This window comes from Drosophila simulans, chromosome 3L, assembly GCF_016746395.2.
Source record: "Drosophila simulans strain w501 chromosome 3L, Prin_Dsim_3.1, whole genome shotgun sequence".
Lineage (NCBI taxonomy): Eukaryota > Metazoa > Arthropoda > Insecta > Diptera > Drosophilidae > Drosophila > Drosophila simulans.
The window spans coordinates 12,679,526-12,703,704 of NC_052522.2; the positions used below are offsets into that span (position 1 = coordinate 12,679,526).

The 24,179-nt window shown below is 39.8% G+C and overlaps 3 protein-coding genes across 6 annotated transcripts; all 3 read right to left on the bottom strand.

The window, feature by feature from the left end:
- Window positions 1-4,053: 4,053 nt before the first annotated feature.
- LOC6737887 lies at window positions 4,054-5,701 on the bottom strand. The gene is made up of 2 exons (XM_002084679.4): window positions 4,902-5,701; window positions 4,054-4,822 (listed from the first exon to the last, which is right to left on the bottom strand). The coding sequence occupies exons 1-2, from the start codon at window positions 5,362-5,364 to the stop codon at window positions 4,170-4,172; spliced, it is 1,116 nt and encodes a 371-aa protein (XP_002084715.2). The 5' UTR covers window positions 5,365-5,701; the 3' UTR covers window positions 4,054-4,169.
- Window positions 5,702-5,761: 60 nt separating this feature from the next.
- LOC6737888 lies at window positions 5,762-6,563 on the bottom strand. Its single transcript, XM_002084680.4, has one exon. The coding sequence runs from the start codon at window positions 6,473-6,475 to the stop codon at window positions 5,828-5,830; it is 648 nt and encodes a 215-aa protein (XP_002084716.1). The 5' UTR covers window positions 6,476-6,563; the 3' UTR covers window positions 5,762-5,827.
- A 7,676-nt stretch (window positions 6,564-14,239) lies between these two features.
- Window positions 14,240-16,181, bottom strand: LOC6737889. 4 transcript variants are annotated; one of them, XM_039293244.1, is made up of 3 exons: window positions 16,042-16,181; window positions 15,244-15,652; window positions 14,240-15,183 (listed from the first exon to the last, which is right to left on the bottom strand). In XM_039293244.1, the coding sequence occupies exons 2-3, from the start codon at window positions 15,458-15,460 to the stop codon at window positions 14,252-14,254; spliced, it is 1,149 nt and encodes a 382-aa protein (XP_039149178.1). In that variant the 5' UTR covers window positions 15,461-15,652; window positions 16,042-16,181; the 3' UTR covers window positions 14,240-14,251. The 4 variants fall into 4 exon arrangements, with proteins under 4 accessions (XP_039149178.1, XP_039149179.1, XP_039149180.1 ...); XM_039293245.2 differs by having other exon boundaries at window positions 16,074-16,175; XM_039293246.2 differs by lacking the exon at window positions 16,042-16,181 and adding an exon at window positions 15,885-16,000.
- Window positions 16,182-24,179: the final 7,998 nt, after the last annotated feature.

Sequence of the window (24,179 nt, forward strand, 5' to 3'; positions counted from 1 at the left end):
CAAATGAAATAAGAGGAAAATATGAAAATTGGAGAATGCAAGGAATGTAGAATGAAAAGCGCAGCGTGGAAGAGGAAATTCCGTTTCATTTTACTGGAAATTACAGTGGAGTATGTTCGCAGCAAGACAAGACGACGTTGACATCCAATATCCTTATTGTTGGCCAGCGGAATTTATGGCTAACAAAGTCGTTAAGTAGGCTAAAGTGTGTGGCTTGCTGTGGATGGGCTCCTCCACTCGGCGACTGCAACTGCAAGTGAGTGGAAAAGGACCAAGTCAGTGTCCTTCGTAACAAGTCATCATCCGCAACTTGAAGCTAATGAGGTCATCAGCGTCTCCCACCCCGCCGGTCACCAAAAACCAAGTCCCAGCCGTATTCGCATCCGCATCTACAGCACCGTTGTGGTTGCGAAATTGAATTTTGAGTACTGCTAAAGTGCGGCCAGGTAGTCGTCCCTGATTGAGGTGTTTGATTAATGGGACTGGGTCCTGTCCTCTCCATAAGCCGAATCCGAAACTAGTTAGCTGGCCTCCCACTAGTAACTGGTCAACCCGTGATCTAATTTCCATTTCCGATTACAAGACCAGAACCTCAGCCAAATTGGAGCAGTACCCTTGGCTTTCCTTATTGAATCCAATTTGAAGTGACACACTTTGTAGGAAACGGAAAGAAGTTTTCATTTTAATTAGTCATAGGACCTTTCTAATTATAATTTTTTCTCTTTTGAAGCTTAAGAAATTTTTCTTTAGGAAAAAGCTTTTGTTATTACTAGCAGTACGACAAAAAGAATAATGATTCCTGTGTATAAAAGTCAAACTTAAAGGTTGAGGAATACAATATTGTAAATACATATTAATTTTTTTAGTGCCACATACATACCTCTATTTTTCCAACACAGGACACACGATGTTCGAAGGCTTGGAGCTCCCTTCTCTTAATATTCTATTATTCTACTGTTTATGACTTGACTTTAAAGGTTGGTCCACTCGACCGAAAGACGCCAGAGGATCAGGAAGTGGAGCAGGAACCGGAAGGGGATGGGCAAATAAATTGGTTTCTGCCATAAAGGCATAAAACCATTAAATGCCAGCCCACACACAAAGAGTGGTGAGAGGGGGATGACCCCCCGGCCAGGCTCACAGCCTCAATTTGAATATGTGCGAATATTTATGTACACATACATACCTCCATCTAAGAACATTTCATAACCCTAACCGTAAAAAGCAACGACAATTTCGTCCTTATTTTCCTGTCGTCGCCAGGTGAGTTCAAAGGGTTTTGCCATTGTCCTCGGAAGTGTGAAGTCCCATGAAAGTAGATGCTTTTGCTCAAAAATTGTGATTCTAATTATGCAAGGGCAATGGAATAAAAGCGAAACACTATATTTTACTTATACGACTTATATTAGTATTTCATTGTAAATACTATATATTTATGAATATTCTCTTTGAAATGTGCTTTGGATGTGGCCAAAAGAGCAATGTTCAGGTGAAATGATTGCGGGCAATCAAGTGGCAAGAAGAAAAGCTTCTAAACTCGGCGTTATATCCTGGCTGTTAAAATATGTATGTACATGCCGCAGAACAACAACTGCTAGCCAAATGGGTTAACACCCAGTTCAGCTTTCGTGTTCGAGGAGCATTCGCTGCTGCGCTTTTTATCATCTTTCTGGCCCGCCCAAAAGGCCCGCCGTCTTGGCCACAATTGGCATGTTGGTGTGCGGTTGCGGGATGCAGTCTAACGTCTACCATCGTCAGCCATGTGGGCCACAAAAATGCGGTAAAAAGATTACCACCAAAAGCGAGCAAGCGTGCTGCAAGACGTCGAAACGAGCAACGAAGAGGTAACAACCGCTTTTGGCTTCGAAACGACTTTGCCATGCAAACCAAATTGTTATCATTCAGTTTCATTGCGGTGCTCCTGCCAGTGGATAACTTTAAGGCTTGAGGGCTCTAGGTAATCTGCATTTGAATCACAGAAATGACGAAGCTCCTCAACTTCACAAAAGGGTATATGATATATTAAGTTTTGTGATGGCTTCAATGTAAACCTCAAGTAAATCTGGAATTAGACTTTTAGACTTTCAAGCATGAGCACTCGAATCAGTATTTTGTATAGATAGTTTTATTTTTTAGTTATTTTCAATCTCAAAAGTTAAATTATAAAATAAAGTGACTTGAGCTCAATTCTTCGAGTGTACATTATAACCGATTAAATTTCACGAATTATTAAACCTGTTTGCACAATCCAGTTAATAACGGAAAATTAATCAAATATATGTAATTGATTTGTTTGTTGCTGGCAATCGGATTAACCCAAAAATGTGTGCCAATAAAATGCCATTCCATTGATAATTCGGTGGGCACCAAAAGGCATTTTAAAGCCAGCCCCAAATGATTTACACTTTGCAGTTCAATGAACTGGGCACATTTTGATTGGAGGTAGGGGGCACTTTGGGTTTCTGCGTTTCCGAAGTGACAAAATAGGAAAAGCATTTGCCCGAGACACTTGAAGTGTAAATTTCATGGCCTCAATCAATGATAAATCTCCACGCAACAATGGGTCTATACTGTAGGCCAAGCCACATACATATATAAGCAAACACTATATATAAATCCATATGGGGTGTGTGGAAACGGTGCTGCGCCCTCCAATTTTATCGCTTTCGTTACTGGAAATCAATTGAATTGAAGGGCTCACAAAGGAGAATCGGAATGGATACGTTTGTCGGCGCAATCCTGAGGCACGGATATAGGAAGTTAAACCTCCGGTTGTTGGGCCCAACAAACACCCTACAATGTCGGTCATTAGAGCACTTCAAGGAGCACGCATTGTATATATAGGGCCTACAATGTCTGGGATTTCAGCATTCACTTCCTCACTCCGCCAGATTATCGCCTGGCTGACAAATTGCCGGCCAGACAAGGACTTCTGATAGCGCCAAATCCCCACTGGAGCACACTTTAATTCTCAATGAAGTCCTTGTGAAATAAAAAATCCCGAGTCCTCAGTCCTGAATCCTGAAAACCCAGAAACATAAAAGCGAAAATGTATTTCAATCTATTTGGCACAGTCTATAGGTGGCGACTGCTGGCCAGAAAAGATTTATGGCCCGCTCTCGTTAAATGCTCTGTCAGGAGACAGCAAACAAAAAGGGTTTAACTGATGGCAGGGATATGGATATTTTACTGAAAAGGGTGAATGCAACAGTTGATATATTCACGCGAATTCGAAATGAATATTTAAGGGCCAGCAGTTTGAGATGTATGTATGGATTTTTAATTTAAATATAGAAATCAAAGTTCGCACTAAGATAACTTGCTTCATTGAGAAGTTCCAAGTTCTTGGTACGATACAAAATTTCTGAGCTAATTGTAATACCTATCATAATCGTATTAAAATAAATACAAATTATTTAAATAATCTCTCCAATTTCCGACAGATTGTAATTAATTGAAAAAACTCAGCGGGTCACGTTGGACTTTCAAATAATCCACATTAGCCACAGTTCTTTGGGTCAAGTGTTGCCCATATTCCGAACACGAAATCTCACGAAAAAGGTGTATGTGACTGGAATATAAACTCTTATTACGGCAACTGGAAGAACAAATTCAGGCAGAACCACGCCCATTCCCGCCTAAGGGGGGGGGCGAAAGTATAACGAGCTGCAGTCCCCTTCTCCGCCCGCCTCCCCCCTCCACACTCCACGAGAATGAGACTCTAATGTGACATTTATAAGTGCCGGGCGACGAATGGGCGACGTTGCATGTGCCACACTGACGAGCTACGAGAATTACAAAGTGCATTTTTCATCGTTCTCCCAGAAGGGCGAACAACTTGCTCAACTATTTTTGAGATACTCATATCATATTCTTGCTTTGGCACTTGAGTATGCGAAATTTGCGACATACTTTTAAAGTTCTTTGAGCGGCAAAGTGTTCTAGATCTTGAGAAAATTAGGCTCATATATGTATTATCTTGAATAACGCCAGATTACAACTCATAATAATAGTAATTTTATCGCACTTGGAGTGCACTTTTTAATCTCAAATTCAAAAAGTTCATCATTTTACCCACTCAAAATGCAGTAAGATTAGTTAGTTGCACACTATATAATGTGCAACGTAGTATGTTTATCTTAAAGTGTATTGAAAATGTATCTATTGATCTATTTTAAGACTAAGACAACTGGTTCAGATTTTCTAAGGCTAATAGCATCGTTTAGGGACTTTGTATTGACATTTCCTCCTGCAATTTGCAGAAGCTTTAGATCTTTGCATTTTGCAATGATTGGCAGAAGATTATTGGAAATATCCGTTGGGCAGAATATCGAGAGGCGGAGCTCCTCCAGATTGGCAAGACAACCCAGCATCTCCACACAGTCAGTCGTTGAGTAGAAGCCCTTGAAATGCCTTAAGCTCTGGATGCGGACCAACTGGCAGGTCTCCTGCATAGTAAGACTCCCTCCGTCGATGGACAGATGTGTCAACTGAGATTTGGCGGCTAGAGCTGAAAGAAGTGGTTCAAAGGAGCCGCTTCTGCGAATCCCAAAGTAGGATAGTTCGCGCAGCTTCGGTAGCCTAGCCAGCTGCAAGTATTCTGAAGAATTCGCGGGCATGCCAAACTTGAGCACCTCCAAGTTCTTGCAATGCGGCACTATGTGGCTCAAATTCTTCTGTATGCAGGCATAGCCCAGATGAAGACTGCGAAGATTGCCACTGGACCGGCAACATTTCACCAGAGTTGGGAGTGAAATTTTTGGGACGAGGATCTGCAATTCTTCGAGATGGCAAAGTTGGCTAACACGTTCGAAGCTGCTGTCTATATAATTCGAAAATTAGCTGTTAGCAAAAATGTGTTTCATGAAATGTTCTGAATTGAAAGGAATATATTTTCTTACCGTCTCTAGCACGAATTTCCAGTCTTCTGAGCTTCGGCAAATGTCTGACGGCGGTCAATATCTGATCGAATGGCTTTTGAATCGGTGTAACTAGCATCGATTCCTGCTTGACTACCAAATGCTCTAGCCTTAGCATACCGGCCAAAGTCTGGCAGAGAATTTGAAAACAGTTTTCTGGAGTTTCACATCCATAGGTTCTGTAACATCTAGCCGTATCGAAGTGATCCAGGTCAATGGTCAAGCACTCTACTGCCTCGCGACAAATACAAAATTGTATCAGCTCAAGTCGTGAACTGTCTTTATCGAGGGTATACATGCGGTATTTAGCAGCACACTGATTTATAAAAAGCTGACGAAATCTTTGGCATACTTGTGCGAAAATAATGCGATCTTCAGTGGTCAAAAAGTCAAGTATATGGTATAGACAGTCGTTGTAGAGCTCTTCTATATTTGCGAGACCCATTGCGAAAACAATTGAAAAAACACTGAATACAAATATCCATTCTAATCAATCGCAAGCCCAAGACGCGTCGAAACATTATGTTATGAGTAATATTGTTATTTTCCCTCAGATTAGATACGTTCTTGTCAGCAATTGGTCAGACAACCAGTTATACGGGGTATACAAATACTGACCTATGCCAATGCAATGGATTGTTTCGCAAAAAAAGCTTCATCAGCTGATTCAAAGTATGAAGCTTTGTTTTGAGTGGCGCCATCAGGCGGATAGATCGGTTAGCTAGAAAAAGCTAAAATTATCTACCTAAATTCTATTTTATAATCATTACTTTGTGGTTAAACATACTGCTTATATTAAATTAAAGTAAGTATATTCTTAATTTGGATTCTATCACGATCGGTCTGGTACAGGAAATTTTACAATTTATTTTCGACTGACATACACATAATATGAATTTGACAAGGGGCTATCGTTTCGCGGACTTCAACGTTCTTTGATCCCCAGCTCTAGAGTGATTGGTTTGCTCTTGACTTTTGCGCTTCCTTCGTTTTTTTGCCTGAATATCCAAGTTGGTCGTTTTTGAACAGAAGCGAGTCGGTTGAATGCGTAAACAATTGGACTTAGCTGGTTGGATAGCAGAGATCTTCGGTTTGGATGGCAGTAAAAGTTCGCGGCCGGTGATGCGTTTCATGGCTATGTACTGACCGCAAATCTGCGGTAGAAAGATCTCCGATTCGTGGACATTACATTCCACGAGCACTACGCTGCCATTTGAGATGAGCTTGAGTGAAAACAGTGGACACCGGGAACCTTCCTCCGCAATTCTTCTAAATGGACTGCCATCGATGGACACCGCCCAGGGGGCCAGACCTGCCGTCGCCGTCGTTATCCGAGTCTGGATCTGTGGGCGCTGGCCGATCTGACCATTGTCTTGACCCTGGACAGGCTCTTCACAAAATTCGACTTTTGGATTCGGCCGACGATCTCGTACGATGTTCCACAGCACAATGTCATTGTTGAATATCTGGGGTACAAAAACCTCCGACTCGTGATGTGGGGCGTCCACGAGGACCAGATTTTGGTCCGAAATCAATCGAATTCGAAAACTTGTCATAGCTTATCAGAAATATAACACACACACATATCAATTTTTTTTTTTTTGAGCGAATATTGATAAGTTTCTCTGTGAAACAACTGTGGAATCGCTAAAGCCGAATATCAAAACCAATCACGAACTTGGCTGTTCTTGATAGTCGCATACTTTGAACTTACTAAGATATCTCATATCTCAAATGTGTCACCTCTGATAAGAAGGATTTTGAAAAAAAGTGCAGTGCAGTTGTGGCCACGCAAAAACCATTATAAAATTCTTATAATTGAATTTCTTATAACATGCTGCGCTGGCTGAACCCTCACCTTTAGTAACCGTGGTGGCCATGCATCCTCCTTCCCTCTCCTATTTTCTTTTACTGAGCTTTGGTCATAAAATACCAGCAGTGGAGGAGCTCCGGCTGGAACATTTAATAGTTGGGGCCATAAATTCGCAGACTGATACAATTAGGGGAAATGTTCGGGCTATTGGTTCCTGGAACATCGCTGATAGTCAGTTCGAAGTCTTTTTCTTTGTCTTCTATATTTTCATTGGTTACTTTCGGGAAAGTTAACGCAAATTGGTAGCATTAAATTCAGCTGGTTAAAGGAAGAACATTACCTTTAAGCCACGGATCTGAGATGGTATACCACCTTACCTTAGTTACCACCTCTGAAGGCTTATCAGTCGTGTTTTTCAGGTGCTCGTTAGCATAACATGTTCTTGATTTTTAGTTACCCCCCAGGATTGATATAAGTTTGCGCATCACTGGTTTGTCATCGCTAGCCTCTTTGTCCAAAATTGTATGTAATTTAATCAGACGCAGGGCCAAGAAATGAAGTAGGACTAATGTGCGAAAAGATGACAGGCGATGTGTTTGTAGTCCCCGCCGCAGGGCAGGACCTCTGATATTGTATATGTTTTATCCTTCTTTTAGCCGTTTGTGTTGTCTTTGCTGCGCAAATGAGATGAGAACATTTGCATAAGTAAGGAAGTGTGAAAGTGACACTGGGCTGCCTCTGTTTTCTTGAATGCCGCTTTTGCGCTTTTTGACAAATGACTTCAAGCCTTTTGGGCCATCCAAGGAGCCATGAAAAGGGTTCAAGTAATTTGTTGAGACTCCTGAATATTGAATGCGAATGTGAACCACGTGCTGGGCCGAATAAAAATGAAATATCTTTTTGGCGAAGCAATAAACGAGCTAAAAAGAAAATGCGTTAACCGCCATGCCACAAAATGCTTTATGTCCAAATATGCGTAACATTACCAGATGTACCATAAAAATTGCATAACTCATTTAATATCCGATAAATTATTAAAATTAATGAAATTATAGCTAGTATACTTGTAAAATAACATACGTATGTTTTATAAATCAGAAAAACTTATCTATCTGACTTCTTTAACTGGATGTTGTACAGATGGTATGATGGTCATTCGCTTATAATCCGTATGAACGCACATCTGTCTTTCATGTGCGCGATGAAAATCTTCCAAATATGAGCTCAGATTGGCTCATTCGTAGTGCCTGGGCCCGGTTCCATTTCGGTTTTATTGCACCAACTGGCGTGGATGTCCGCCCAAGAAAATGGCGACGTGGGAGGTGTGGGCTTAATCCGGAAACTTATTTATGTATGCCTTTCCGGTCGTTTTCTTTGCCCGACGCATTTCTCGCATGTGTAAGTTCGTTTATTGTCGCACAGACAATCGCACAAACAAGAGTGTTTGACTGGATGGCCGGAGGATTGGCGGAGTGAAAGTGTGGGGTTCTGGGTGACTGTGGGTCTGTTCCACACTTATGACACGCCCACGCACACTTTCACTTTACATAAGCTCTATGGCCGGAGGTCCTTAAAGGACCGAAGTCGACGTGTATGTGTGTGCTGTGTTGACAACACTTGATAATTCCTTGCATACACGCACTTTGACTGCAAGACACTATTATCCAATGCCATCCCATACACATGTATCCACAGGATACTCCACTTCCATTGCTGTACGTACTCTGATGCCCCTGGGCATCTGGAGGCTTCCCGTCTGCGGCTTTGAATTATTTAAAATTGTTTTCTCACGCCCGCTCCTGCGGGTGGGTAGCTCTGCTATGTACATGTATTCATCGATGGAATTATGCGAAATATAATATTTGTCCTGGTCCATAAAGTTTGATTTACAATACGACTTGTGGGCTGTCGTTTATCTTTTAATCGTGCTTTGGGTTAAGTAAATATTAAAGGGGTCTAAATAATGGCGTCTTGGGTCGACCTTGATGGGAATTGCGATTCATATCTGTGGCATTAAAGATTAAAAAAAAATATAATCATTTCGCTGAAATGGGTGAAACACATCATCAAGTTTCCTTGATGATTTCTATATATCTTAGAACTAAAATAGCATATTATCGTATATATAAATTGTATAGAGTATACAAAGCTTTTTTTTAACTGAAATAAATCGCTGAAGGGGATTTTGTTTCAAAAAATTCGTTTGACTCTGTAAGTCTGAAGAAGTTGAGGGGAAATCCTTGCCTTGTGATGTTTTACAACAAGGACATGATATTGAATCGCCGATGGGTTTGGCTCACCTCTATTCTGTTCAGTGCTGCGACCGCGTGCTGTGTTAATTTAATTAACGAGCAACGCAAAGAAATTACTTGCTCCTCGGCGAAAAGTTTAACAGCTGCGGATGGCGGGGTCTTTGACGGAAAAGTTGAGGGAAAAGGAAAATGCCTGGCAGTCAGGCCATAGATCAAAGTACGCCCGCTGAGCCGGGCTTTTCCGCTCATTCTTCCCTGTATTTGTATGTGTGTTTCCTATGCGTGTGCCCCGTCAGCAGGTGTGCGAGTGTATGTGTGCGTGTGTGTGTGTGCGTGTGTGTGTGTGCTGAGCCTCCTCGGTGTTATATAAAGTAGGTCAGTAGTAGTGCCGAGCCAATAAAAGTTAATGCTGCCAGGTGAGAGCTCGTGTGTGTCCTGGCCTGTTGATATTTTTTAATATTTATAGAATTTTAAAATGCCTGTTAAGTGTAGATATTAAACATTTAAATTCGAAAACCAGTTGTAACCATCTTTCAGCACGCTTTATTTCTCGTCTTTCAACACTGCGCATTACAATGTAAGTTACACTGATTCATAAAATAAAAACGAAATCGTATCTGATTTAGCGATGTCCCTAGTCAAGCAGTCACATTATCAGGAATACGCTAGTTATTCCATTGTTGGTGATATTGAACCTTTGGAGTTAACACTGCTAAGCCTTATTTCAATAAATGTTAAATCGCTAAGCATATTTGCAGATGATCTGGTTAGTTCATTTAATGACAATTACTATAAAAACAACATGCATAATGCTTTTTCAAAGTTCTACAACCTGATCCGAAGCATTTATTTTTTATTGCAAGAAATCGTAGAGGTGGGCTTTACTTAGCTTATCGACCTACTTTATTCTTAAATTAAAATGTGCTTTATCCGTCGAAAACAAAAATCGTAAGAGAATTGTTTTGTTTATTTAAATATTCCCTCCCATTTGAATGAAAGCGCCTGCGAGGCTTGAAGCCGAAAAAAGTTAAAAGTAAAAGCATTTTTGGGGGAGGAGTGGCATTCCCAATTATGCGAAACTCCGAACTGTTAATGAAATGTGTCAGAAACAATTTGGCATAATATTTCACTTAAATCTAAAAACAATTTATAATTAGAAAAGGCTCTTTAGAATGGGAAGAAAAAACGAAATGATGGCACCTTTTGTGCAAGCTCCGATGCCGCAGACTTTCCTCTAATTTTGCATTGACAGTAAGCAGGACGCAGGATAGACAGGGGCAGACAGGAAAAAAAAGGCAACTGTCGGAGAAGAAAGTACGTCAAGTGTGGCGGAAGTGGGATGCGAGAAGAAGAGCAAGTTGGCGGACCGGAAGCGGCCATTGTGTTATGGCGGTGAAAATGCGGGTGGCCACGGAAATTATTGTTTCTATTTCAGATTTCACTGACTGGTTCCCGGTTAAAGTATTCAATTTAAGCCAGACTCCAGCGCATCATGTTATTCTTTTGAAACAATATCGTTGAATTTAACTCCATTCTGTCAGTGTGTTTTTATGGATTCAGATTTGTGAGTGAAATACAAATTTAATAAATAAAAGCATATTCTCTTTAAAGCAAGCTGCAAGGCAAATGCGTTTAACATAATTAAATTGTTCTACAAGTGTAGAAAATTGATTGCCCTGTTCCTGCCGTTTGAGAACTTAAGAAAGTAATTGCATTGTTTGACAAAGGTCCAAACAAAACCGTGTGACCTTTTCACTGTTTACAGCCTTAACTTCCAAACGCCTTTGGGCAGAAGAAGAAGTCTCAAAGTTTTTGGCAAAATCCCTTGGCTTGTTGACACTTGAACTAGTCTGACATGGTGCACTGCTCTATCAGACTATTTCGTAATTGGATATTTCGAAACATTTTAAAATGTCGTGCGAATTTTCGATGACAAGATGCAGAACTTGGTGAAGTGTTTCAATTAAAACTGGCTCAGCTTGTTGACATTTATCGAACACAAAGCCATCAGTGTCGCATCCGGTTGTAACCAGGGGTTTTTGTCAAGCTAAACGCCCATCCACAACCTGTCTGCCCCTTGACATCCTGGGGCCTCCTCAACATGATGGTAGTTCTTAATGTCATTGTTGAAGGGCTCGTAGCTTGCTGGTAGCAGACATCTGAGATATTTTCTAAGGAAGTGCACTTGCCAAAGGACATTTCGCAGCAATAACCAGAAACAGAGCTCTACAATCAATGAGTGACTTTCATCTACTGGCTTTGGAAGCGAATGGCTTACAAAATGAGGTTGAAATCTGTCTGAGTTATACCAAAAGTTTTCTTGTTACAAAAAGCTTGCTCTCCCTTTTCATTATAAAAAAATCAATTTAACACACTTGTACACAACTAAATCTGAATCCACTTCAATGACTTTTATTTATCTCATTTGAATGATTTAATGAAACTTTAAAAAAAATAAAATAGTTCTAATAAGCTCTTTAGCTGCTTTACTTTGCTTTGCCATTTTTAATGTTAATTTTTTTGCGGATACTATAACTATTCTATTCAATCCATTTATGTAGAATGTTTTTTTAACCATTGAAAAAATAAATGAATGTTTGTGTGTCATTAACTCAATGGCCTTGCATTTAACATCTGTTTCACAATTAATTGACCCATGTGAAGATGGAAAAAATGAAATTTAGGCGTGTTTTCAAACCATTATCATTGCGAGGACCATTGTGACAAATAAAGGTCTGAAATTAATGTGGCAGGCAATATACATAGAAATAACTGATTTGCTGCGGCGAATTTCCCGGGGACCTGAGATTTTGACACGCGTGCAAAGTGATTCCATTTTCTTGCCATCAAAATACACATAAATAATCCAATTAATTGACAACGGTGACACGAGGCAGCCTTTTGGGACCCCGAATAATTGGTTTACGGCTAAAGGACCTCCATTCGCTCAAAGTGGCGGTTTGTAGTTTCAGAAGCTGTTTCCCAGTTTCAGGTGTATTTGATGGACCCCCCAAGCCCTCTAGACCCGCACAAAATGGCTAATTGGTTGCGCAGAAAGGTACATAATTGGCAGGGCGGGTATCGGATGGGCCAATTGGACCCGGAGCGAACTGTTTAATTGAATCTGGCCAGAAGGGTTCGTCGTAATAAATAAAGCGTCGCCAGGGAACAGAATGTATAGAGTTTCTCACCCTTGGCTAAAAGGAGGTAGAGTTTCTCTAGTATAACCAACAATAAAAAATAAAAAATACAAAACGTCAACAGTTTACAAATGTGGCCAAAATGATAGTTTCAGTTATTATTCATTTATTTTTGTTCAGCAAAAATTTATTTTATGCATTTAACCTTGTAAGCTTGCATTAAAAAGCAAATATGACTGAAAAAATGGGACAAACTCTCGCCAGTATCGGTCCACATTTTTAACCATATTTTCGCTTTCACCATTTTAAATAATTAACCCAAATAAAGTTCACTTGTCGACTTCAACGGATGAATTGATGCCCAAAGTCAGCGAACCGATAAATACGAGTTCATAATTCCTCGGAATGCATTTTGTAATTAAGTGCACAAATATTTATGATTGGCTTGAGGGAAGATATTTTTTCGCATTAAATGCATAATTAGCGCTGCTCATTTGTATAATGTATTTTAAAAAACTTTCAACGTATGCCGTAAATAAATATCACATAATGCATTGACCTCCGCAGCCTTGATTAAAATAAATGCGCAACGGTCTTTTTGAGGGCGAGTCGTAAAAGTAGATACATTTGAATGCATTTTATTGGCCATGGCCAAGGCTTAAAGTGTTGACCAACCTTTCTGTGCTTTTTGCATCAATATATTAATATATTCCAGCACTTTTTTGCCCGTCACTCTTATCGCAGTGTGTGAATGGAAAGCCCGCACTCGAAATGTAAGAATTCATTCAATTGCAATTGCAAATTTGTGTCACTGAACTGTGAAACAATAAAGATTATCCGGGCCGGAGATGGGAGTGCAATGTATGAACGGGTTTCGGTTACCAAATTAAATATCAGTTGGCCTGACTTGCGAGCGAAGAACAGCAGAAAATTTTCAGAAAGCAATGAATGTGGCTAAAAAGATTGAAAATAGAACAAATACATGCGTGTGTATTTAATGCCAGACCTAAATTAATCGCAAATGAAAATGCCACAAGCATCTGGTTTTGCCTCAGCATCCGTTGACATTCATTGATTAGGAGTGAACTGGCTGATTGGAGAGTTCTTTGTGTTTTCTGGACCATTGTTTGCATTGCCCTGGGCTCAGAGACTGGATTGGCTTTTGAACCGAGCCGATTGGCCAAGTTGTGTCTGGAATTGCCTATTTGCATGGCTCTCAACTACTTTGCAGATTTGCTCGCAATGTCTATATATGTGCTGGCATATTTAATTAGCAGCAGTCTCACAAAATTGCCCGACATCTGACAAATTATGGCAATGTGTGGCAACGTCTGTCCTTTTGTCCATGTGTCTGTGCGACAGGACTATAGGATGACAGGAATCGGCCACTAATGCACTCGACCTAAATTATTAAACATTCATTGTCTCTTTACAGCGATGCCTCTACGGTGTTTGTGTGTTTTCAACGGGTTTTCAGTGCGTAAATAAAACAGAGGCTGTTCGGTGCTTAGTTTGCACATCGCCACTCGCATCACACACTGCGTATACGCAATTTGCATTGCATTCGAGAACGTCCCATGCACTTTCAACACCGCAACACACGCACAGCTACACACACACACACTCAGAAACAAGTGCCGGCTGTTCTCTATTAAACGTCATTTCAAATTTGTATCTGGCTTAAAAATAGTAATTGCAAAACCTTGCCAATCACGGGTACCAACGCGCTAAATTCTACAAATATTTTAGTATTTTCATTTTCTACTTGCTCATTTCATTTTATTTCAAGTAAATGAAATACCCGAAAATCCGACGTCCCTCCCCCAGCGCAACATTCGATTTGCCCAAGTGTCATTATTTAATTATACCTTAAGCCGCAACCCAGCTGACAAAATACCTGCGACAGGAAATTCCGCTCAATTGCATTTCCTGAAAATAAACACCTGTCATTCAGGTGGGCGAATGGCAGTGTGAGGAAGTGCAGCCTATTAGCAAGAACGTTGTACAAATTATTTCCACAAGCGGAAAGCTTGTTGAGTTTAATCAAAAAGCGAACTTACTTGTTAAGTAAATACTTGTCCTTTCTGGTTTGTCCGTAAAATGTCTGCGTGTGTGTATGTGTTTAATTTATGTATTTTCATCGGAATCGTTTAAAAGAGTACTATAATCTTGGCCAGAATAAGAATCAGGGTTAAGGTTCCACAGTTCCACACCGAGCGCCAAAAACCGGTCCAATGTCGATTCCTCATATTTGATCATTTTGTCAGGAACATATATTTTTTTAAGGTTTTTCAGTTTCAAAAACGATTCACAGTTACCCAACCGAAGAATGTCCACCTTCTCTGTAAATATACTTAGGTTTCCCTTAGCATTAAAAATAATTTTTGTGTCTAAATTTGAGACAGTGCATTGTTTTTCTAGCAAAGCTGCATAATCATCGGTAACTATTGAAGCCTTATTGAGTGTGCTTAATCGTTTAAGATTTGGGTGTTGTACAAAATGCCTAACGCTCTTAGGATCATAAAATCCGCACTCCAACCCTCGTAGTTCATTTAATTTCGAAATAATCTGTACCATTTCATCATCAATGTCGAAACCTAAACACAATTCCCTTAGTGTAGATTTTTCCTTTTCGTGTAAAGCTTTAAGGAGCTGAAAGATTGGAATGGACCGCGTATAAGTTGAGACTGCTCCAATTTCCTCGGAGTACATGCCCATATCTTCTTCTTCGTGCGATTCAATGTCAATTTCCATATAATTTTCATTTTTTTCAGGCAGCAGAATTTTCAATTTTTGTAGCCTGTTTAAACGCGATAGTCTGACGTAATCATTATCCCTTGCATTATCATCCAGTATAAATTTGAAATTCTTTAAATTTGAGCAGTGGGGAACGATTTGAGCTAGCTTTCCATGGTCGGAAAAGTGACTTTGATTCACTTCCAAGGTACTCAATTTAGGGTTATAAAGGCAAAATTTCTCAAGGTCAGAAATTTCAATAGATGCCGTTAGGATGAGCTTGGAGATATTTCGAAAGCCATGAAGGTTACGTATTTCACGACCTGCAATGTAAAAATTATATAATAGAAAAATACATGCGTGTAGACAAGGATTCCATTTACCTGGTATATTAAGAATTAACTCAATTGGTTTGCTGTTACATTTGATTTGCAATATCTTTAAAATTTCATCAGCGAAACTCGAGTGCTCCTTGTAAAAGAATGCGTCAAGATTATTCAGTTTAAGTCTTCGAAGACTGGGATTTGATACGACACTAGTTATGATGTTCACCAAATGTTTTCTTCCTTCCTCTGTTTCTGCATTTAGAGTTTTATACATCGCGTCAAGGCTTATGGTTATATTTCTGCGCGGAGCTACATACAACTTATGTATCGCCAAACGTGTGTAGAAATTTTTATCCCAGTCCCTAACGATTCGTGTAAATTTAAAGCTTGCGGTAGCGAAATTAAGGATATCAGCGTATTTGATGATGTCCTCAGTTTCATCGCCATGCTGTGTTTCACAGTTTTCCTTCAGAATGTCGAGTATGCGAAAGAAAGCAAAATGATTTATGTCTGTTATTTGGGTTTTCATTTTATGGCAGCAAACTGTATATATATCTCTACATATATATGTGTACATATATATACTTTAATATATATATAAAAGTAAAAATGTTCGCTAAGAAACGTCCGGTACGGTCTCGATTTGAAGGTATACTGCTTTTTAGTTATGAGACGATTTCACGGCAATAATAAATTACCCTATACTTTCGAGGTGGCTTAGGCTAGCTAATGTTATTATAACATTTGTCTAAATTTATTTCACTGATTTTGATTTGGTATATAATTTTAGTTGCGAAAGATATAACTATGACTTATATTACTTTGAAGACTATTGCTAATGATCATACAACATACAGGGTGTTTACTTTTCGAGCATTGGTTATTACTTGTTACTTGTTATTATCGCGTTAATAGAAAATGAAATAATCTTTATGGTACATGCATATGTATACATATATGTAAACAATGATAGTGATGGCAGAATGATAGCACAAGTGGCAGCACTGCAGGAAACTATCGATAGGATCAGGAGAGCAGTTGGCTGGAATGATCGAAGAAGAAGTTGCAGATCGTGAAGATATAGGGAAGTCGTCGCCAAGAAGTCAAGTAGAAAAAGTAGCAAAAGAGAAGTTGAAAAGAACGAAAGAAAAGAAAGAAGAAAGCATAAGTCAAGAGTTGTGGAAAAGCGAATAAGTCGGTCGGCATTTCAGCAGTCGGACAGTCGTTGGAAGTAGAAGTAGTGTTGCTGAAGTTCAGTCGGTTAAATATTACACATTTGTAAATACTCTTAAACTTGACTTTGATATAATAAATAAATATATATATATATATATATATTAATATTACATATATGAGATAAGATATGATATGTATGTATGTATAAGCAAATTTTGTTTTAAACTTGTTTTTCCTTAGTGCCGCCTTACTTGTGTAACGAGAAGGTTGTTGTCCAGGAATAATTACGGCATAAGCCGATAGCTTGTAAATAATTAAGCGGTATGATATCGATACATACAGAAGAGAAGAAAGAAGAGTTTGAAAAGAAGCGCACGCGAAGTTTGTGAAAGCTATAGTTTATTTAGTGTAGTTTCACAATGTTACTCTCTTAGCCAACACACAATAAACACTCCACCACTCGAATAGCCAGCCATCTTTGCATTTTACACTGGCTCTTATGGTTGTAATTAATGGATCAGATAGTTTGATAAGCCAAGACAATTGGATGGGGTGTATGTATATAGTGCTCGTTATGTTAATGTGACAACGGACATCATTATTTAAAAGTTGAGGGCATCGCAGGGATTTATGATCTTCGCCGCGCCCTGTGAATGAAAACTTAAAGCGCAGTTAAAGTTTGTTTAAAGTAGTTGCCGCGGCCAAGTGAAACTGGCAGCTGCACTTAATTTGCAGTCAGCTCATTTGTTTTGCCAACCACCTACCCACCCATCCACCCCAAAAACCTCATGAAGCTGGCATTTTTCTCTGCCTGTCCCCCCTTTTTATATCCCAGTTATCTCGTACTCCTTACGTCTCTATCCCATGGTATGCGGTTAAAAAAGGGAAGAAACTTTAGAAGCCGTTACTTCTGGTTCGTCCTTCCACCGCTCGGAAAATCCGCCCCGTAGCGTTGTTGTTGCGGGTGCGTGTAATCTACTCAAAGCAAATAAATTTTTAATGCTGACTAATGTAGAAAATGTGAGCAGAAATTTACCTGGAAAACTATAAGAGACCGTGGCATCAACTTCCTCATTTTTACTCCATCCTTATCCTTCCAGCTTCAAGACTTTAGTGCTTGGACCACCGTAATTTGCAACGCAGGATATTACAAATTGAAAAAGAAGCCCGGCTGGCTGCATATTTACTTAGGGCTGCGAAATCATTTTTTAAAAGGCATGAGAAATTGACCCAATTGCGAATGTTAGAACTTGACAACATTTTGAGGCATCGATGGCTCATGCAATTATGAAAGGCAACAAAACAGCGCAACAAATTGGCGAAAATGGCGAGTCATTAAAACAAACATCACAGAAAAGCTTCGCACCAAAAAACTCGAAGACATTTTAAATGCGAAAATAACTGAGACAATGGCTTGGCGAGAGGGAGGTTGCAGATGAAAATTGCAAGGCAGCAGCAGTCGCAGCAACAAATTGGCAAAATTCATAACGAGAAAAAGAGAAGCATGGACGTGGAAAATGGAAAAACTCAGGATCCCAGCCATTATTGTTAGTAAAAACTGTGCAATAAAACATCATCAAATGTTATCATACGAGTATTTCGAAAAGTAAGTTACTACATTTGTTATGTTAAATCTAAGATAATTTTTCTATATTATAATTTATAATTATATAAAATTAAAAAGGTAGTAATAGTTTGTCAAGTTTATTACTCCATGGAAATAAGACTACGCCCATGACCAAAAATGACCAGAGCTGCTCCGGCGAATAACTCGAAACAGTCGCAAGTGACAACGAGCTGAGGGCGCCCAAAGGATGCTGGTGCTGCTCCGTTTGCAGTTGTTTCTGTTTGCCGTTGTTTTAGTTGGTAATGAAGGCGACTGATGGCCAGGGGCGGTGGGGACCGGTTTCCGGAAGCTGGCCAAACATTAACCAGCATCAGCGAAAAACTTGCAACTTGCAGACGCATGCAACTGAATCAAGTTCTGCTGCATAGAGGGGCAGCCTTGCATTGTTTTCAAAATGCTTCGAGTAACTTTTGCAACCAAAGCCAAGGCAAAAGCAAAAGTTAAGCGCCCAACAAAATGGAATTTACATTGCCTTTCACAACTTGCCCGCCAATGTCTTTGTAGCCATTGTGTGTTGTTGCATATTTGCGTTGGTTTTTAATAAACTTAATAACTTTGCAATTTGTTGCTGCAATCAGAGCGCGTAGCCAGCTGTTCCCGTCATGCAAATGGCCAAATGGCACGGACACTTTTGGTGCGGACACTTCAAAATTGCTAGAGCCACCCATGGCGTATACTTAATTTTCAGGCACATTCTGCTGGCGGCATGTGCCAATTAATAAAGTAAATTCCCAAACAAAGCTACAAACTCATAAATTCAAAGATGGTGTTGCTTCCAAATACTTTCAACTCACTTAAACGGTTCTGGTTGTATCGAAAATTAACTCTGCCACAGCTTGGGACATTGGGCTCTTTAAAAACGCATGTCCAGTCCCATATCAACCGCTGAATGCTGAATTGATCCCTCAGAATGGTCCTGGCATCACAGGAACACGAAGCAGATGTCGCTGGGGCGGGTCATCGAATAAACAAACATCTGTGGCAAGTGAGGTTAGGACACAAATTGAATTTGCGCCCTAAAAGAGCATAACAAATAGACGACGCGCATACGCCGTGTGGTACGCAAAGCCACAAAACCCACATGCATGTCGCCGGATAACCAAGACACCGGACAACGCAAAAACTCACTCACTCGCCCACACATCAAATCCCTCACCCGCAATGATGGGAACCGATCAGTCACTTGGTTGTACCCTATTGCAAAAATCCAACCAATGTTTTAATGTTTTCAAATCATTGGATCAAATGGATTAATATATGCAAAATATATCTAAAATTTCAGGTAAAAATAACAATTTTTAAATTTTGTTCACACTTTGGATTTTAGTAATAAAGTCCCTAAAATATGGTACAGCCTTGACCTAACTCAGCCATATGAAAGTACCTTTTTCGTCACAACTCACCTGTCAGCCGCATTCAGTGAGCCATGACGCTTAGATACGTTTGGCATGCGTAGCGAGTGACAGGGAATGGCCAAAACAGGTCCACAACATGGTCGCAGCTGCTCCTGCACAAGGCTCACCCACATGGCTACATCACCATCACCATCATCGCTATAGCAATGGCGTCTGGATAATGGCTGCCCCGGAGATGACAGTTAACAGTTGCCGAACTGGCTACCCTGTACCACCAGGTAAATAAATCAAACAAAAATGGCGACTTTCGTCTACGTGATGAACTGGCCAGGGAAAATGTACTGTGGACGACAAAAGTCAGGGAGGCTCAATAGCTTGACTGATTATGGGGCCAGTGTGTATGGACCCACCAACTTGGATTTGTATTTGGGCGACCGAAACTGTCGCTGAAATGTGCGTGACACAAATTGGAGGCCAGACAAAGAAACAGAACCAGGACCTCTGACACGCAGTCAGTGTGCTGACAAATGCTTCCTGTAAGATGTCTGTCCATGTCCATCATTGGGAACTCAACGGAGGAGGTCAAACAGCCGGCCAACAGCAACAGTTAAGTCGATTTTGACACATGGAACACATGGCAGTTCGTTTGGCAGAAATCAATAATGTCTAGTGGAGAGTCCTTAGAAGAGGCAGGAAATGCAATCGAAGTACTGATGTGGTGCGACTGCAAAGGGAATAATTTATCATGGCAGAAAAGTTGTACAAATAGTGGAATGTGACGTGCTTTCACAGAAAACATAGTTACTTACTAAAGCTCGAATATCGCTACATCGAACCCTTATTAGCAGCTTATGAATATAATTCAATCAAGCAGATAAATTCAATAATAATAGCTTGTTGGAAAATGTAGTACTTATTTTCTTAATTCTTTCGACAATTACTAGCACCTATTGATATATATACTTAAAATATTTAAGTGTTTTTGATTTGATATTTTCACTTTTCCTTTGATATTTTCCCTCGAAAAAAGTGCATAACTGTATATCGTAAAATAGAATAGCACGCTGCATTTTTTAAAGAATGTGTATCATATATGGCTATGCTCCAGTTTATGTGACCTCACCTGACCCACTGAAACTTGTGACCCCAAACGGTGGCCACCGACTGCGAAAACTGTGACTCCATCTGCGGGTGTGGACGCCACACAATTGAATATATTATGGAATATATATTGCGGCATATATTAGACTACCAATGGATTGCGGTCCGTGGTCCATGCAGCATTGTCCATTCTGCGTGGTGGACACAACGGTGCTGTTTGCTTTATGGTGATTACTCAATTTGAATTAATTTGCGGCTGTCATGCCAACCTTAAATTAGTTTGCAGCAATTTGCATAAACACAAGTGGAAACTTTGCGGGAGTCTCAGCGTTTGACGTGATTTTGATTGGCTTGCCGCTCAGCGGGCGAAATGTAAGGCTGGTTATTAGACTCAGAGAAATCTTCATACCCCGCACTTTTAATACCAGTTTCTAATTAAATTTAATTTTTTCCTGTAAGCCATGGTGGGCATTCCTTCTTTGTATTTTTTACGAGGCACTCAATTTGACTTGAAAGTAACGTCGGAAAGTGAACAGCAGCTGTCCGAGCCTGAAAGCCGTTGAGGTTTTGTGGCTTTTTGGCCAAGAGCAAGGCAAGAGCACAACAGCTGGACAAAAAAAAAAAAAGGAAGGAAAAATAAATGTTTTGCCACTCTGCTTTTCTCGACTAATTCGGTTTTTGTTTATCTCCACACTCTCGTCTGGCACATGGAGAGATTTTCTCCTTTATTTTTTCGGTTTTCCCGGGGGCCATCTGCATTGCCTTTGTGTGACAGGCTGGTCAAGAGCGAGCTAACTGCAATTTGGCCGCCTTAAGGATACCCGCTGCAGATGCGCCCTAATGCCATGTGAGAATGAAGGATTAACAGCAGCAAGGACTTCTCTTCAGCCACCGCACCGCAATGAGTTGGCATTCTGATGGCTGCAGATGCTTTTGCTCCTTAAATGTACCATGTGAGTGCCTCTATTTTATACGTTTAATAATCACTCTAAGCCGAAATTATGGGAGTTAAACATTCGGTCGATTGGAAAATTCTCTTATACCGTAGCAAAAAAAGTTATTCTAAAATCAAAACCTTACACCTCTAGAGGGATTTCGAATTTAAAACCGAATTTGATTTAATCTCTACCCCTAAATGAAACCTGGCTACAATTTCAGCATTGATCAGTGAAGCTTAACACTTCCCTCTTCGGAAATAATTATTTAATAAGCTGACAGCTGATTAAAACGCCACTAGCTGTTAAGGCGATGCAAATGCGATGAGGGCAGGACATTACATAGCGGAAATGGACGTATGGAGGAATGGGGGAATGTCCTGCAGGCCTCTGTCTGTGGTCTAAGCTGCTCTCTCTGACACACTCACATATATGTATATGTGTATATATATATCAATACTACAATCGCTTATGTGTGTGTGTGTGTGGCTAGTTGCTGCGTTGCAAAATGCCATGTTAATGACGCTAATTGTATTACAATTTGCTTGAATGCCTGAGTGCTGGCAATGGCAAATTAGAAACCGCTTAGTTTGGGTATATTCCATGGCCAACTGCTCCTACAGGAGGCACTCCTTTTGATATCCGGTGCATTGGCAATTGTTGTCTCCCCCCATTCCTCACAGCTCCGCCTTTGTCCCATGCAATCCTAATCATGCAATCACGAAATGCAACGGACTGCGTGGACGATGATCTCGAGGGAGTATTTTGTATAGTGGGCCGGCTTCTCATCCCATAAGAATGCAGAATATGCACGGAATTTACTGGGGAATGAGACGTGGACTTGCACAATTGAAAAGCTTTAACTTGTTCAGATTGCTCTAAAGGTAATTAAGCTATTGAGTTAATAGAACAGATAAAGGAATTACTATTAGCACATTGAAAAAGGAATAGCAATGAGAAGGATTAATGACTTATATATTAATAACATTGGTAAGACAGAAATTTCATGGAATAGCCATATTTTTTCCATATTCTTTTCAAGTATTTAACTTATTTATCACAAAGCCAGCTTAAAGCCTACAAACTGGCAGTTTCAGAGACAACAGTAACGTGACAAATTCACGGCAATTGTCCTCCGCCATTTTTGGTATCTGTGCAGTCCCCAAAAACGTGGACCCCAACCCCAAAAGTGATCCAATGAACCCGGGAAAACCACTGTCATAGTTTATCACATTCTGTGCAGTGGGAGGAATTTTTTATTCCACCGCTTGCTTGGCTACTTGTGCGTCTTGTTCTTCCCACAAAAAAAGAAAGTGTGCCAGGGAATATGTGCACCATCTCATATCCTCCCCTCCTCCAGCGATTGTGATATACGCTTTGCCATCCCAACCAACGAACTGTCATATTTTGCGACAATGTGCGTTGGAGAATAAGCTGGGCAAGATTGGGTGGCTGGGGAAAAGTGGAAGTGGATGCCAAAGAGGCTGCGGCACTCGGAAAGTGCCAGCTCACTTGGATCGTCTGGATTAGCTGGATGTTGTGGTGGCAGCCGGCATGGAAGGCAGAAAAAAAGCGAAGGCCAAAAGTGTGGGCCAAGATAGAAATGAAAGAAAAGCAAAATGAAATTCAAGTGTTGCAGTTGCCTCGGGCAACAACACTGCAATTGTCCAAGAAAATATTTATCAAGCTGGAAATTGATTAAAAAGTGTTGCCTGCATTGAAAAAAAAGCAAGTGCCAGTGGCAAAGAAATATTTGGCCTCACAAAAAGCTGCAAAATGTGGAGTAGAAAATGTATTTTAAACTTTGATAACTGCAGGTGGATATTTATCAAGGTGTAAATTAGTTTTTTATTGATGCAAACAGTAATAAATACATTACATTACAAACATTAAATGCTTGGAGTTTCTACATTTTAAAGGAATTTATATGCCTGGCTGAGTTTCTTATAATTTAAAATGCATTTGAGTTAACATTCCAGCTTAAATATTCAACCAACGACCAAAAAGATAACCCATTTATTTTATCCTGTGTGTTGAAGTTGTATTTTACACCTTGCCTGTAAGCTGACAAAATAATTATAACGAACTGCTTGAGGCGCTTGGCTAAATTAATTATTTATAATTTGGCTGGGTACCGCAAACGAGCAAAGTTTTTGACCACAGGGCATAATATGGTCATGTGTGCGCTGACACATTTATCATAACTTGGATAAATCGAAATGAAAAATGTGAAAGCCGATGTTGTGATAAGCCTATAACTAGAAAACCTATATTATCCAATTTAGCTTGTATGCAATGTATATTAAATACTTACACTGTGTCCACTAGCAAAACTTATTGAAGTAGTTTGATATTGATATTTGTCGAACATAAACTCTTGACACTTCGACATCGATGTTAACCAAAGCAGTGATGTGTGACCTAGGTTGAATTTCTAATGGAACTAACTTGGGTATACCTAACATATATTTCGTTGAATAATTGTGCAAGAATTTGAGTATCCCAAATAACACATTATTAAGGTTTTAACCAATAAAATGATAATTAAAAATGATAAAATGATTACACAGTGATTGGTTTGGCCTAAAAGCGATGGTATATATCAATTTTATAAAATTGAACCAAATAAATTGGCAAACAATTGGTAAATCCATTATCTTTAAGGTCGTTGATTATTCAATGCATTTTTTAAGCAATTTTTAAAAAGGTAAAAGGATAATTCACGATTAACTACAATCCAAATAAATTGTTTAGCCATTACGAAATGTGTCATATGCATTTGCTCAATAAACGTTCCGT

Bases quoted from the DNA above. Each gene is read 5' to 3' on its own strand.
- LOC6737887 (XM_002084679.4), bottom strand. From the start codon at position 5,364: ATGGGTCTCGCAAATATAGAAGAGCTCTACAACGACTGTCTATACCAT. The intron at 4,823-4,901 runs GTAAGAAAATAT...CGAATTATATAG, and splicing joins GGAAATTCGTGCTAGAGACG to ACAGCAGCTTCGAACGTGTT.
- LOC6737889 (XM_002084681.4), bottom strand. From the start codon at position 15,715: ATGAAAACCCAAATAACAGACATAAATCATTTTGCTTTCTTTCGCATA. The intron at 15,184-15,243 runs GTAAATGGAATC...TTTACATTGCAG, and splicing joins GTTAATTCTTAATATACCAG to GTCGTGAAATACGTAACCTT.
- LOC6737888 (XM_002084680.4), bottom strand. From the start codon at position 6,475: ATGACAAGTTTTCGAATTCGATTGATTTCGGACCAAAATCTGGTCCTC.